This window comes from Hemicordylus capensis, chromosome 5 (assembly GCF_027244095.1).
Source record: "Hemicordylus capensis ecotype Gifberg chromosome 5, rHemCap1.1.pri, whole genome shotgun sequence".
Lineage (NCBI taxonomy): Eukaryota > Metazoa > Chordata > Lepidosauria > Squamata > Cordylidae > Hemicordylus > Hemicordylus capensis.
This window is the reverse complement of record NC_069661.1, coordinates 66499454-66516438: the sequence shown is the minus strand read 5'-3', so window position 1 is coordinate 66516438 and position 16985 is coordinate 66499454. Positions and strand designations below refer to the sequence as shown.

Below are 16985 nucleotides of genomic sequence, written 5' to 3'. Positions count from 1 at the left end.
TCGATAACGATGGCGGGGCCGAGGCTGACTTAGGCGGTGTTTTCGATGCCAGAGTTGACAGGTGTCTCACCAGGTGTCGGAGAGCTCAAAACCTCATCGTAAATGGCGGCCCAAAAACAAAGTGCTCTATTTTTTTGAGCTTGCTTGGAAAACAATAAACAAATTTTTACAGGAGAACACATTGTGCTCCTCACCCAAGCAAATCAGGCACAAATCATGGAGATCCTTAGAGGAGAGTATGGCTTTACAGCCCTCACACCTTTTGAACGACTTTTTCCTCCTTGGCCATCTCGCAACACATAGAAGGGTAGTCAGGTCTGTTCAGTAGGTCAAAAGCCAGTCAAAGTCCGTCAGCCAAGCCAAGTTTTTTACCAAAATGTAGTTCGTCAGCCAGAAAAAAATGGTCATACACTAAAAATCCATACTTTTTTTATTTTTAAGAAAGATAAACTCGAGAGAAACTTTAACCGACAAGAAGAGCAACAGACCGAGTCCAAATGTGACGGCGGTCGTAAAAGAACAGAGGAACATGGTGTCCAGCCCGCCTTTGAATAGCACGCGGTCGGTGTGGGGGCGGGGCTTGGACATCTCGACAAAATGCGGCATGGCTACTGCGTGGTTCTTGCGCAGGCACAGAACCCATACTTATGGATCGCGACAAATCTCGATCCAGATCACAGAAACTCCCATCACCTAAAAGCAAAATAAAACAGGCAGGTCTTGACCACCTGCCTAATAGCTAGCATTGAGGGTGTCCACTGGGCCTCATGAGGCAGGGTGTTGAACATTCTAAACATTCTAGCCACCACCACTGAAAAGGCCCTGGTCCTCCAATCAGACCATCAACAGCAATGGGACACTGAACAAGGCCTCCAATGCTGAGTGCTGAGTCTTATATGCAAGAAGTCTTATATGCAAGAAGACTGTCCTTCAAGTATGAAGTCCCAGGCTGTTTAGGGCTTCATAGGTAATAACCAACACCTAGAATTGTACCTGGAAATGAACTGGCAACCAGTGTAGATGAGCAATACCAGAGTAATATGCTCCAAAAAGCAAGTCTCAGACAATACCCTGGCAGTTGCTTTTTGCACCAGTTGAAGTTTCCAGGAGAGGTGTGCAGAACATTCCAAGGTCGGAATGTTCCACCTTGAAAAGGGCCATTTTGAATGTTCCAAGCTCAGAATAGAACATTCCAAAAGCGGGGGGGGGGGGCTGTTCCAAGCTCTGAACGTTCTGACTTGCTCCAAGGCAGAATGTTCCAACCCAAGCGCCATTTTGGAATCCAAAATGGCATTTGGAACAGCGTTGGACTGTTCCATCGGAACAACTGGCTCGCTCTGTTGTTCTGGCAGACTATTTTGCACATTTTGCAAATGTGTTTTGTGCACACCCCTAGTTTCCAGACAGTTTTCAAGAGTAGCCCCATGTAGAGTGTGTTGCAGCAGTCCAATATAGACACGACTAGGATACAGATAACTGTGGCCAGTTCTGTCTTCTCCAGAAATGCACACAGTTGGCACACCAGCTGTGCAACAAACAAATCTTCTGGCTACAACTACAACCTGGTTTTCCAGGAGCACCTCCCAACTACAAACTTGTTCCTTCAAGGGGAATGCAGTCCTATGCATATGATGAAGTAAGCACTAGTCTATGAAAGCTTATGCCACAATAAATCTGTTAGTCCTTAAGGAGTCACAAGACTCCTTTTTGTGTTTGCTATTACAGACCAATACATAAACTCCTCTGGACTTAGATACCTACCTGAGGGTCACTTCTCAGAGATGCTGTGCCACCACCACCAAGGGAGTTTTTTAGAACAAAGTTTAATCCATATATTCCTGGCAACTCATATCTGTAAAGACAAAATGTAGATGTTCCTACATTAATTCCATTAATTTCAAAATGTCTTCCACCTTGGGAAACCATAGGAAATGACTCTAAGACTTATCCAGAATCACAAACTTGGATTTAGATAATACATCATGTCAATAGTAAGCAAAATAATGTACATTTAATGAAGATTACATCAATGAACAGTATCATACATTTATAATAGATGTCAGTTTCCTTTAACGATATGCTCATAACATAGGAACATAGGAAGCTGCCATATACTGAGTCAGACCATTGTTCTATCTAGCTCAGTATTGTCTTCACAGACTGGCAGTGGCTCCAGGGTTCTCCGAGGGTGCAGGCAGGAATCTCTCTCAGCCCTATCTTGGAGATGCCAGGGAGGGAATTTGGAACCTTCTGCTCTTCCCTGAGCAGCAGCATCCCGAGGGGAATTACCTACAGTGCTCACACTTCCAGTCTCCCTTTCATATGCAACCAATACCAGTCTCTAGTACCATCAAATGATTTGCATCATCCACAATTTACAAAACCTTTAAAAAAATAATTTAGGATGATGTTCTATTGTGGCACATAGGTTTTAATATATATAAAACACACACACACACACACACGCTTTTTGTTACCACTATTCAGCCTCATTTAAGTTCTTTACTTCATGAGCTGAGCTTCAGTGAGGGGAGGGGGCATTTTAAAATCTTGTCTCTGGGCCCACTCCAACCTTGCTATGCCCCTGACGATTCAAATTGAATTTAGTATTCAAATTTCTGAAAATTTTGGGCAAGTGATTATTAACTATTTATCCACAATTCAGTTTTATTTAACCTTTTTCCAGATAAAACGATCATATGTTTTTAAAGTGTAGACAAAATAACGAATTCTATATAAAGGGCATCATGCAGCCAAAATTAAAGTCCCATTGATTTCAGTGGAAAAGTTAAGCATGTACTTTAAACTGCTTAACGTTTACTAGATTATACAAATACAATGAATGTTTATATACTGCTTTTCAGCTAAAGTTCCCAAAGCGGTTTACACTGATATATATATATAGATAGATAGATAGATAGATAGATAGAGAGAGAGAGAGAGAGAGAGAGAGAGACTCTAGCCCCCTTTCTCTAAACTGCTCACAACCTAAAAAAGAAACATGATAGACACCAGCAACAGCCACTAGAGGGATGCTGTGATGGTGATGGATAAGACCAGTTGCCCTCCCCAACTATACAAAGAGAATCACCACTTTTAAAAGGTGGTGATGTATTAACTTAAACATAAAATGAAGACATTGGCCAACATCCAGACTAATGTTGCATGTGTGGAATAACGTTTCACACATACAGTGGGGGACTATTCACTGATCCTCCCCTCTCTCTGAAGTCACCCATGCCTCCCAAAAATATGTATTGAGAGTCTCACAACCATCAGGGACATATTTTCATGGGGCACAGAGTGCTGTAGAAGGAACCCATAAAACTCACTCCTCCCCGTTGGGCATGCAAAATGTTATTCCATGCTCATGCAATGTTAGTCTGAATGCCAGCCATGGTATTTTTAATATTTTTATTTGACACACATTTTGAAACATTTCCTGTTTCAACAAAAAGCTTGTTTACTTTTGCTTTTCCATAAACATTTGTCACAGTCCAAAATGAAGCCCTTAGATCTTAAACATGTGAGTATAATTCCTTCTAATTCGCAAGGGCCACACAAAAGCATTCCTTCTTCTCTCTTGTTGCTTTTACTTCAAATTATTCTATTACCACACAGTTACATCACTAAACCAAATGCTACATGACTAATCAAACAATGAGTTTATCCAAAACCTTCAGTTGTCCTATGAGCGTAAATTTCATGAAAGCAGCAGCATAATCTGTAAACAAGGTAGAAAAGTAGTTCAGCTCACTGGCTAGTCCTTCTGATTAGTAAGGGATTTAACTAGTTTTTAGCCAAAATATTTCTTCACAGATACAGCTCTGATTCATAGCACATTTGCAGAACACCTTGAATCATGAAAATTCTCTAGTTGACAAAGTAGCATTGAGCATTGTTCATGGTTTACTGAAAGGAAAAAGGGCTAAAGGAGGATTGACTCACTTGAAGGAAATTCTACACCAAATGTTTTGCAAAGTCAGAACATTCTAAGCTTTTGTTAGGACACAAGCTTGAAAGCGTATTAATTTAAAGCCTTCATAAATTTAGGACATTCCATACATTTCAGTGGAGAGAGAAATTCCTTTATTTTCACTATAAACAAGGACTAGATAAAGAACAATTTAGGCAATCTGTAAGTTAGGATTAAGGTTTTAGTAGAAAATGAAAGGCTAGGAATTGAAATATTTGGTTTCTTAGTATATAATTCATATAATTAAATATACATAAATAATAATAATTTGGTTTCTTAGTATATAATTCATATAATTAAATATACATAAATAATAATAATATGATCACTCATTTATATTAATCTATAAAGTATCACAATGGAAAATTACAGTAAATATTCTGTACCTTATGAGTATGATTATTGTTTTCATTCCTAGTAAGAGACTAGGATGGTTTATATTTAATGCCATAAAGCAGGAGTTCTCAAACATGGATCCCCAGATGTTGTAGGACTACAACTTCCAACTTCTTCAGCCACTTTGGCCATTGGGGCTGGGCCCTGGGATAATGGGAGTTGTAGTCTAACATCCGGAGATCAAAGCTTGAGAACCCCTGCCATAAAATATCTGATTTATGATGAAATATAGGAACAGATTGCTTTGATTGTCTTCTGAAATAAAGTAAGCAGTCAGATTCTACAGTCCAGGTTCTGAAGATTTGGTTCAACTGGCAATGAACCAAAGAGAAGAGTAAGGGATGGCAGCTTATGAACCTTAAGTATGATTAGTATTCCACTGGCAATAGGTTCTTGCCTGGCATAAGATTAAAAACCTTATTTCAAACCTTATTGTTCCCTTGTAATCAAAAAAGAATTCCAAATGGTTCTTCAAGCATATTTCATGAATGTACTAATATGAATGAACACATACCTTGTGACCAAACGCTCACCAGACTGTTCTTTCTCTAGCAGATGCTGGAAATAGCTTTCTATAGTCTCAGCAGTTAATGATTTCTTTAGATATGGGTAGTATAGGGGATGCCGGGCTATGACACCTGTTATAACACATAAGTAGTACACAAGAGAACCTTTTACATACTTCAAAACCTCAAACCTATAATTTTATTTCAGGGGAGAAAACATTCAAAGCCAAATTATTTGGGGTGGGGGTGAGGTGAGGGGGCTTCAGTGCCTTGCATAATTCCCTGCCACTCCTCATGACTGAAAAAAGAAGTATGCATGCAATATAGTAAAAATATTATGGAATACATTTATTTAGCTACTCAGGGGTCTATATTACAGCACTTAGCACCATTAAAAATATAGGCTGACATCCAGATTATGTTACTCAATGGTTCTTCATAGGAGTTACTCTAAAAGACTACTTAATTTCTATAGGACTTCAGCCATGGTAATTGTTTGTTTCTCTAAAGAGCAACATTGTTCTGTGCTGAAAAATATTTTTATTTCAAGGCAATTTGGTTAAATATTGTAAGATTTTGATCTATGCCCAAAAGCCACTTGCATCCGTCTTCATGATTTGCTGTAAACGAACAAGGAGTTTTATAGATGAGAGAAATCCTTAAAGTTTAATTAAAAGTTATTTTTTCCCCCATGACAACAAATAAGAGATCAAAACATCTCATTTACAATGGGCTTTGCCCTACCTTTGCTTCTGTAATGACACATGTACCTGGATTTTATTCAGGCAGGCTTTTGGCTTTCTTTAAAAAAAAAATTAAAACAGTATATTTGTTTAACATTATTTGGCGCCCTAAGGAAAGCAAAAAAACCTATTTTTTCTTTATTTCTACTTGGAGCAGTGTCAGGCAGGGAGAAGGGAAATGGCTTTGTGATTATCACAAGGTCAGCCAATCAGCAGCCTGCACAGCCAGATTCTGCTAGAAACAGGAAGAACCAACAGTTACTGAGCTTTATTCTTTGAACAAGGTTGTTCATCTGACCACAGATGGGGAGTGCAGATCCACAGTGGTCTCATCACTCAAGCTGTACATATCTGTACAGATCACTACAATCAGAAGAAAAATTAACCACGCTGTGGTCTCAGTTGTCCACTCCACTCCTATAGCTATGTTATCAATAAATGCCTAGAGATGAAAGTTTGGGGTGGTGTACAAACCTGATAAATAAATAAAATATTTAATTTTTCAAAACAACACACACACACACACACACAGAGCCAAACTATGTATTTAACATGACATGTAGTTTGACACTAAATGCAAAATAAGTGCACACATAACAGGGAAAGGTTCCATAATTTCTTCTAATACACTTTCAGGGTCTGTTATGACCATAAAACGATAAGAGGTTTAAACATATTCCCAATGTAATACTACAATTAAGACTCAAAAGCCCTAGAATGTCATCAACAACAATCATAATTAAAGAATACCAATGTTTGCAGAATTGCCTTTGTCTCCACTTCTGGTATAGGCAAGATCTTCCAGGCGATATGCATGTGGGCCACTTGGTAGATCTACACATACAGAATGAAACAAATTACTGCTCTCTTTTACCTACAACAGAAAAATTCTTATTTTTGGTTTATACTCTTACCCTGATATCTGAGCAAAGCGACACCTTTTAAACTCGTGATTCTCTTATATTTATCGGGGGAGAGCAACTGGCCCTATCCAACCCAGCACAGCACCCCTCCAGTGGCTGTTAATTAGGGTTGTGTGTTTTGTTTTGTTTTTCTGTTTTGTTTTTGGCCCAAATTCAAAACACCCCCATTTTGTTCTTTGTTCGAAATCAGCCAATCTGAAACACCCCAATTTTGTTCTTTGTTTTCAAAATTGCAAAATCTGAATCTGAAATGTTTTGGATTTTAAAAAATGGCCCCAGGGCAAAACTAGTGAGTGGGGGTGGTAGTGCCCAATGGGTGGAAACTACCATCCAAATTTCAGAGGAATTGGGCAAAGGGCTGATTTTTGGTGAATTTTTGAAGTTGAAGGTTTTTCCCATAGGGAAAAATGGAGGTTTCAGCAAAAGTATAGCTTCATGTCGGGGGGAAAGGGGTGGCCCAGAGCAGAGTAGGGTGGGTGGTAGTGCCCAGTGGGGGCAAGGAAGCTGCCAGAATTATTTCAAAGGAATTGGGCAGAGGGCTGATTTTTAAAGATTTAATGGCGTTTACGTGTCTTTAAAGTTCTTCCCCATAAGGAATGATGGAGATTTCATCAGCCCCATAAGTGCACTTGTGGGGCACCAGGGTGGCTCAGAGCAAGTGGTGGTGTAGAGCACATAGGGTGCCAACCACCCCCTGGGTTGCTAACCCATGGGTTACTGGGTTCTGTTGTTTCTGAGATGTTTTGAGTGTAGATTCTCTGATAGCATATGAGAGAGGATTCATTGTTTGTTGTAGAAAATCTCATATGCTACCAGAGAATCTACACCCAGAACACCTCAGAAACAACAGAACCCAGCACCCCATGGGTTAGCAACCCATGGGGGTGGTTGTCACCCTATGTGCACTACACCACCACTCGCTCCTGGCCACCCCAGTGCCCCCCAGGTGGAGTTATGGGTCTGCTGAAACCTCCATTATTCCGGGGGGGGGGAACAGGTTGCTCACCTGTAACTGATGATCTGATAGAGATCCGTCGACACCCATAAGAGTGGGTTCTGCGCCTGCGCAGGAATCCCCGCGGTAGCCATGCCTCAGCTTGTCGAGGTGTCCAAGCCCCACCCCCATGCAGAGTGTGCTGGGCGCCATGTTCCTCAGTTCTTTGGACGACCTCCGTGGAGGACGATCCTCCTGTGAGCAGGTGAGTTCATATTTGATGGATCCAAGGGCAACAGCAAGCATAGCATTACGCACATAGCAGAGCATCACTGCTGCAGAGGGGTAGGATGGGAGGGTCTTATGGGTGTCGACGGATCTCTACCAGATCATCAGTTACAGGTGAGCAATCTTTTTATCTGGATCGAGATCCATTGACAGCCATAAGAGTGGGTGTTTAGCAAGCTCCCCATGGAAGAGGGTGCAGTAGTGCTATTGTAACACTCTTTTAAGGACGCTTCTCCCGAAACTAGCCTCTGCAGCAGAGCGCACACCTATGGCGTAATGTTCGACAAATGGGAGATTGGACGACCATGTCGTTGCTTTGCAGATGTCCAGGAAGCCAACTCCTGAGAGGTGTGCTGCTGACGAAGCGTAAGCCCGCGTGGAATGGGCCTTGACGGCTTTTGGAGGTGTTTTCTGCTGTATCTTATAAGTGAGTAGGATGAGGTTAACTAGCCACCTAGACAACTTTTGTCGAGATATCGGCAAGCCCTTGGTGGATGCCCTGTAGGCTACAAAAAGGCATGTAGTGGCTCTGAAATCTTTCGTACGTGACATATACTGTAGAACAGGCCTGCACAACATGCGGCCCGGGGGCCACATGCGGCCCGCGAGGCCTTTTTTCTTGGCCCCCAGGGCTACACTTCCCCTTCCTCCCCCTGCTGCGAACCTCCTTTAAACCCCCCCCCCAAATTCCAGCCACTGCACGGCCGCGGAAATGGCTGCGGGTGTGTGTGTGTCCTTCTACCCCCTCCCCTCCTTCCCCTCCCTTCTTCTCCCCAGCGGCGGCAACGACAAATAGCAGAGCAACGTTGGAGCCTGGTATTTTGCCCCGCATCGCTTTCCAACTGCGTCTGCAAGGCACGTGCACCTGCAGTTAAGAGACTTAACTGTGCAGGTGCACCTCGCATTTGGGAAGCGACACGAGGCCAAACACCAGGCCCCAGAGTCACTCTGCTATCTGCTGCTGCGCGCTGCCGCCGGGGGTGGGTGGGTGGAGAAGGACACACATGCATCCCATAGCCATCTACACCCCATAGCCATCCCCTCAGCAGCTTGAATCGGCGGCGAGAAAAATGGTGCTGGTGATGAGGTGGGAGGAGGATGTGGGAGGAGGATGCGGGAGGCGGCGTCCGGCAGCCCTACCCTATGAGGGAGCCTGGCGGTGTCGGCCCTGGCAGAGGGGGCGAGCGCAAATGGCAGGCAGGGAGGGAGCCCAGCGGGGAAGAGAAAGCGTTGCCAGGACGGGAGGAGGACAAGGACCTCCGGAATGACGGTGAACGGACTCTCTCTCTCTCTCGCCAAGACTGCTCCATTTTCTCTCTCTCTCTCTCTCGGTCTCTCTCTCTCTGTCTCTCTCTCTCCCCCCCCCCCAAGACTGCCCCATTCTCATTCTCTCTCTTTCTCTCTCTCTCCAAGACTGCCCCATTTTGGGAGAGGTGGAAAGGAAGAACAATGCATTTTATTATGTATTTTGTACAGATTGCATTGTATGTATTTTATTAGAATTTTTAATTCAATTTATTTTATTTTAATTTAAATTAATTCTTGCCCGGCCAGAACTTTAAAAGTTAAATTTTAATTAAATTCATTTTAATTAATTTCAGTTTAATTTGATTTAATTAATTGATTGATATTAGGTGTTAATTTAATAATCAGTACCCTAAAAATTGACTTTGGCCCCCATGAGCCATGACACGGTCAGTTTCGGCCCACCAGGTCATTTGAGTTGTGCAGGCCTGCTGTAGAATAAGAGAGCTCTACGGACGTCCAGAGAGTGCATGGACCTTTCCAGGGCCGATTGCGGGTTCCGGGAAAAGGAAGGTAGAATAATATCTTGGTTCAAATGAAATTCTGATACGATCTTTGGTAGGAAAGAGGGGTCCAGTCACATACGGACTTTGTCCTCGTGGAATTGGGTGTATGGGGAATCCACCCTCAAGGCTGTAAGTTCGCTAACATGACGTGATCATGACTAGGAATGCGGTTTTTAAGGAGAAAATGGCCACAGCGCCATCTTTAAAGGCGCTGTGGCCATAGGTTCGAAGGGGGTCTGAGTTAGCGATGAGAGCACTAACGATAAGCTCCAAGGCTCCACTGGCGATTTTACAGGTGGGTAGATATTGGAGAGGCCCTTTAAGAAGGCTTTGCTCAGAGGATGAGAGAAGAGTGTCTTCCCCTCAGACCCTGGGTGCTGGGATGAGAGAGCGGCAAGGTGGACTCTTATAGAAACATTAGCCAATCCTTGCGATTTTAGGGTGGACAGATATAGGAGTACCTGATGGATAGACGCTTGCCTTGGCAAAAAAACCATGGGATTTTGCATGGGTCTTAAAGCGAAGCCACTTTTTGTGATAGTTATGTCTTGTGGATATCTTTCTTTGATTTAATAAAATGTCATCTAAAAGCCTATCCACCAAGCGGTCAGACGGAGAGTTTGAGCATCCGGGTGAAGGGCGAGGCCGTCGTCCTATGAGAGGACGTCTGGGTTTGGTGGGAAACGATGGAAAAGGTTCTTGGACAGTCTGCGTGCTTGCGGAAACCATGATTGTCTCGGCCACCATGGTGTCACGAGGATGCAGGGTATCAGGTGCGCCAAGGGGCGAGCCACCACTCTTGCGATTAGAGGTTGAGGAGGAAACATGTACGGCATCTCCATCATCCAGTCTAGTTGAAAAGCATCCCCCAGTGACTCTGGATCGTGACCTGCTCTGGAGCAGAAACGGGCACATTTCTTGTTCTTTGAGGTTGCAAACAGGTCCACGGATGGTCGCAGCCATCGGCGGAAGAGCAGGTTGATATACTTGGGGTCGATTTCCCATTCATGGTGAGTGTCCTGAAGGAACACTCGACTGAGACTGTCTGCTAAGATGTTGTCTAGGCCCTTGATATGAGCTGCAAGAGGGTATATCCTGTGACGGATGCACCAGTGCCACATCTGGACAGCAAGTACGCACAAGCTCCAGGAGACCGTACCGCCCTGACGGTTGATATATGCTTGTGCTGTTGTGTTGTCTAATTGAACTTGGACATAGGTGTCCTTTAAGATTGGTAGGAATGATCGTAGAGCAAGAAAGACTGCTAGTAATTCCAAAAACTTTATATGGAGTTGACTCTGGCTCAAGGACCATTTGCCCTGGGTCTGTCGACCTGCACAATGTGCGCCCCACACCAATAGGGAGGCATCCATTGTCAGCCAGACTGTTGGTGAAGGGGTCTGGAACGGTACCCCCTCCAAGAGGTTTCTGCATTCTGCCCACCAAGAGAGGGATCAGAGAACCGGAGCTGGAATCTTGAGGCGTTTTCTCTGTGTCTCGCCGGGTGGAAGACAGAGAGAAACCACAGCTGTAGTTTCTTCATCTTCAAGTGGGCATAAAGGATTACTGCATTGCAGGAGGCCATAAGGCCTAGTAGGCGTTGTATGGATTGTGCCGGTTGGATGGGGTGATGTTGGAACAGAGTCACTAGGTCCCTTATTGAATTGTATCATTCTTCTGGCAAGAATGCCCTTTGGCGTATAGTATCCAGCACTGCGCCTATGCAGCTTGCCACTTGCATTGGTTCTAGATGAGATTTCTTCCAATTGACCAGGATGCCTAGATCGTGGAAGACTGATAATACATAGCAGATCTGAGAACGTAACCCGCTTTGGTCTCTTGATGCCAGGAGCCAATCGTCCAGGTAGGGATAGATGGTGACTCCCTGTGTTCTGAGGTAGGCGATTACTGTGGCCATACATTTCGTAAAGACCCTTGGGGCGGTGGACAGTCCGAAGGGCAATACATTGTACTGGTACACTTGGTAGCCGACTGTGAAACGTAAGAATTTTCAATGCTGGGGACGGATGTTGACATGGAAATAGGTGTCCTTGAGATCCAGTGTTGCTAGCCACTTCTCCCCTTGGAGGAGTGGTAGAATTTGTTGCAACGCCATCATTCTGAACTTCCTGATGTGGATAAATTTGTTCAGTTGGCAAAGGTCCATGATGGGGCAGATGCCCCCATCCCGTTTTGGAATCTGAAAATAACGGGAATAGAACCCATGCCACCTGTCCGCCCACCGCACCGGGGCGAACGCCCCTTTCTCCAACAGTTCTTTGACCTCCTCCCGTAGTGTAGCAGAAGGAGGGGTAAACTTCATTCCTGTGAACCGTGGGATCGACTTGAATTTGATGGCATACCCCGAATATACAATCTTCAAGACCCAACGGTCTGATGTTATATGTTGCCATGCGGGAGCATGACTTGCCAGCTTGATGGAAGGCCATGCTAGAGGTGGATCGGTGTTGAGATCCGTCAGTCGAGATGTGATTTCCCCCGATGGCGGGAATGGGGAGAGGTGACGGTGGCTAGACTTGCGCCTCAAAGAAGCTTTTGAGTGTCTGACCCCTTGGGACGTTGAAATTGAGAAGGCTTGAACTTGCTTTGGTAAGTGCGCCGTTGATACAGCTGGTAGGATTTTCGGAAATCCCTGCGTTCTTGTTGACGGAACGAAGGGCGTTGTTTGTTGTAGGATGAGCGGTATTTTTATGAATACATAGATGTAGGTGGTTGGGATGCAAACGTCTTTGCTGTAAATTTGGATTTTTTAAGTTGCTCCATTGTGGCATCAGTTGTCTCACTGAACAGACCAGTGCCATCAAAGGGGAGACCTTCTATCTTTTCTCTCATGTCCAGTTGTAATGTGGTAGATCTCAGCCATGCATGCCTATGGAGGGTAATAGAAGCTGTCATGGCTCTGGACTCACTCTCAGCTAGATGTTTCGCGATGCTGAGTTGCTGTCTTGTGAGGTCACCCGAGCGTTCCAGGGTTTTACGAAATTTGTCCCTGAATTCCTCTGGAGATAAAGTGTCAAGTTCAGTTTGCAAGTTCTCCCAGAGACCATGGGTGTATTTGGCAGTACATGCCACATAGTTAGCTACTTTGATGGACAGACATGCAGTCGAGTAGACTTTCCGACCCAGAAAGTCTAACTTCCTTCCTTCTTTTTCAGGCGGAACCACATGTCGTTTACCAGCCTTGGAAGTAAAAGCACAGTCAATTACTAAAGAATTGGGAGCTGGGTTCTTCAAAAAGATAAGTATTGTCCTTCTCCATTATACGATAGAGGCTTTCTAGCCACTTAGATGTTGGGGTGGAGGTATGCAGGACCTCCCAAGCGCATTTAGCAGCTCGTGTTATCACTGGGAGCATCGGGAGGGCAACTGGTGCTGTAGATTTTGCCCTCAGCATGAAGTTGTAGATGGGGTCATCTATGTTTGCCAATTCAAAGCGCAGGTCAAGTCCCAAGGCGTCTGCCATGGCTCGAACGTGCCTGTGGTAGGCCTTCATTTCTTCATTGGGAGACACATATACTGTCGGAGCCACATCGGCAGGCGGTTCCACAATGGCCTCTTCTCCTTCAGGATCAGACTCAAAGTCAGATGAGCTGTAGTGTTCTGAGGGCGAGGCCATGGGTGATGTGGGCATCGCAGTTTGAATCTATACCGTTGTCATAGGTGAGGTCAGGAGACACAAAGTCTGAGTCGCTATAAAGCGAGTTACTGGGGGCCTTGTCTGAACAGTTTGATGAGAGACAGCAATGGCCTCAGTTTGAGTCACCGTCTGTGAGGTAGTGGGACGGACCGTAGCAGCAGCCACATATTGTGGTCAGCGACATAGCGGAGGGGAGTGATGTCAAGGGTTCCCAAGGCCAGGTTGGTGCCGAGGAAGGTGCATGGGAGCAGGAAGTTATCGCTGGCCCAGAACCAGATATGTGGGCAGGTGGCGTATGGATAAGCCACAGGTGTGCCAGGGTAGAGGACTCTGCAACTGGGCTGCTGAGAGTGAGGGCACTGGATGAAGCGGAGGTGCCAGGGTAGTTTGGGAATCCTCCTCTGATGGGGGGAATCTCTTAAATGTTGCCTGGGACGGGTGCTTGCGGTGGAGTCCAGTAGAGACAGAAGTGTTTGTGTTGTGGAAGGGTGGAGGCCCACTTTGGTATCTGGAGTAGTGTCCTCGATGCCGAGCGCTGGAAACGGTGATCGGTATCGAGGAGTGACTTGTTTTGATATAGAAAGCACCATTGTATGTAGCAACAATGGAATGCTGGGACCAGGCGCAGTCGGTGTCGACGGGGGGTATGAAGGGACCGGTGTTGGCGCCGGTGAAAGCGATCTTGCTCTCGGCATCGAGAAGCTCGGTATCGACGTCAGTCTTGGTGTCGAGGGTTGGGCCGACTTCGGTGTCGGTGACTGAGGGTCAACTTCGACACAATGGTCAGGTGCGAAAGGAGCAGGAGGAGCTTGCAAGGAGGGCTGAGTTGTCAAAGGAGATGGAGTACGATCTCTAGTCAGATCGATTAACTTTTGTCTTTTTCCCGGTGTCGATGTAGTAACCGGAGCTGGACGTTTCAGAGATCTTGTCCTATCGGTACCCTCATTGACGTCAGGGTCTCTGTCAGTAGTTGGAGACGTGACACTTAAGCTTTGATGTCGACGTCAAGGATTTTCCTGAAGTCGCAGAGACTTCTTTCGACGTTCCGGAACGGTTCGATGTCAAGGCCTGTGTAGGAGGCCCAGAACTTGTCGAGGTCGAGGATTTAGGTCTCGAATTAGGTGACGCCGAACACGTCTAGGACGAATGTCTTGGCCTCGAGTGAGGTGTCGAAGTAGGTGAAACTTTCGACATTGAGGGACGGGGTGTGCCCGGTGTCGAGGGACTTAACACCTCATCATAGATTGCCGCTCTGAGGCGAAGTGCCCGATTCTTCCACGTCTGCTTTGAAAATGAGAGGCATATTTTGCAAGAGAAGACATTATGCTCCTCACCCAAGCAAATCAGGCACAAATCATGGAGGTCTTTGGACGGGAGTTTAGCATTGCAGCCCTCACACTTCTTAAAAGATTTTTTCTCCTCAGCCATACCGTGGGCGAGAGGGATAGTCTAGTCCGTTCCACGTCAAAGTCAGTCATGGGTTGTCAGCCAGTCTGAGTCAGATATAGATACATGTCATCAGCCAGAAATAGGTCATACACGAAAGCCAGTCCAAGTAATAATAATAATTGTTTTTGAAACAGAACTCAACAGAACTCAAGGAACTTTCCGATGGAGAGGCAGCAGACCGAGGTCCAAACGCAAAGGCGGTTGGAAAAGAACTGAGGAACATGGCACCCAGCCCGCTCTTAAATAGCACGCTCTGTGTGGGGGCGGGGCTTGGACGCCTCGACAAGCTGAGGCATGGCTACCGTGGGGATTCCTGCGCAGGCGCAGAACCCACTCTTATGGCTGTCGACGGATCTCAATCCAGATCTTAAAGACGTGTAAATTTCAACAATTCCTAAGAAATCAGCCCTCAGCCCTATTCCTTTGGAATCTGGGTTGTGGCAGGCACCCCTAGTGGCACTGCCACCCAACCCAATGTTTTGCCCCTCAGGCCCCCTTTCTGCCCCAAATCTGCCCCAAAGACATGTAAACTTCAGAAATTCTTTAAAAATCAGCCCTTTCCCCAATTCCTGGCCACCTCCAGTCTCAAAAGGCAGGATGGCTCCGAGAACCAGTTGCAGGGGAGTAATGGCAGGAGAGAGGGCACGCCCTCAACTCCTGCCTGTGGCTTCCAGCAGCATCTGGTGGGCCACTGTGAGAAACAGGATGCTGGACTAGATGGTCCTTGGGCCTGATCCAGCAGGGCTGTTCTTACGTTCTTATGTTCCTTTGGAATCTGGGTGGCAGCAGGCACCCATTGGAGCACTACCACCTAACCCATTATTCTGCCCCCAAAGCCCCTTTCTGCCCTGAATCCACCCCAAATAACATCAACATCACACATCAACAGCAGAGTTTTGCAAAGAACCAGGCAGATTTCCAAAGATCATGCACATCCACATCCCCCCAGAAATGCAATTGTTTCACAATAGTGTGAAACAACAACAATGAAATGCACACTGCCCCACTGGCCAATGAGGGTAAATGCACACTGCCCCACTGGCCAATGTGGGTAAATTTTACCTTCAAATTTCCTTAAATTTCTTTATAAAGAGGCAATTGCCAGCAGATCAGCCCATGCTTTCGCTGGCCAATCTGCAGGCTGGAAGGGCTGGAAATTCAAACAGATGTCAAAACTCAAAATTGAGACTGAAGGAGAAAGACTTTTCATGATTGCAAAATGGAGTTCCAAAACAGCCGAAACAACAAAACGTTTTGTATCCAAAACAGGGACGTTTCATTTCGGCTACAAAATTTTCTGTTTTGAGCACTGGGTGTTTTGTTTTGGCTACAAAACACCCGAAATGGCCTGTTTTGTGCACAAAACATTTTGTATCCAAAACAAAATACACATCCCTACTGTTGATGGTATCTGTCTTATGTTTCTTTTTAGACTGTGAGCCGTTTGGGGACAGGGGGCCATCTTATTTACGTATTATTTATTTTTCTGTGTAAACAGCTTTGAACACTTTGGTTGAAGAGTGGTATATACATTATTCATAGTAGTAGTAGTAGATATTGCTGTCTTTCTCAACTCACCCCTATATATTAATTTTTAAATTCTGGAAGAAATAAAGCTTTTCTCTCAGAGCCTCTACACAAGCAGGAAGAAAGGAAATGTGACTGATTCAAGCTTCCTTTCCCCATGTTTCCAAGTATGGTTCAAAACTGAAAGATGTGCACTCTATCCTTTGGCCAATGACCAAATTTAATTTTACTCTTATCTCCATAATTTCCCATTAAATATTGAAATTTACAATGGAGGGTTGAGAAATGTCTAAAATAAGCATCTAAATGCAACAATTTCTGACACGTGCAACAGGCTAGTCCCAAAAATAATCTTTCAGTTATGCAACTTGCATAATCTGTTTTAGCAAGTAAGTAATTCAGAGCTCTATAACAAATCACATAAGACAAAAATGCTAACATGCTTTCTAATATGTCTCACAATAGTTACTTATCCTATTATAAAAGCAGTAATTCCACCAATCTTCAACATGTGGCTACAATATTAGATAATTCCACAGATTATATTTAAGGCTTTGTCTAGTATAAAACTTTAGATTAGAACATAAGAGCATAAGAACAGCCCTGCTGGATCAGGCCCAAGGTCCATCTAATCCAACATCCTGTTTCGCACAGTGGTCCACCAGATGCCTCTGGGAAGTCCACAGGCAAGAGCTGAGGGCATGCCCTCTCTCCTGCTATTACTTCTCTGCAACTAGTATTTAGAGGCATCTTGCCTCTGAGGCTGGTGGTCAA

The 16985-nt window shown here is 44.9% G+C and overlaps 1 protein-coding gene across 2 annotated transcripts in view; it reads right to left on the bottom strand.

Annotated features, from left to right (window-relative positions):
• The window catches only part of LOC128328277 (uncharacterized), an 89117-nt gene that overhangs the window by 14133 nt on the left and 57999 nt on the right, over positions 1–16985 (bottom strand). The window contains exons 17-19 of one of the 2 annotated variants that reach the window (XM_053258111.1): positions 6372–6455; positions 4887–5010; positions 1762–1852 (exon numbers count right to left, since the gene is read on the bottom strand). In XM_053258111.1, coding sequence (XP_053114086.1) covers positions 1762–1852; positions 4887–5010; positions 6372–6455 — 299 coding nt within the window. Of the gene's footprint in view, positions 1–1761; positions 1853–3326; positions 3725–4886; positions 5011–6371; positions 6456–16985 lie in introns of those variants that run through there. The other variant, XM_053258112.1, reaches the window with a different exon arrangement.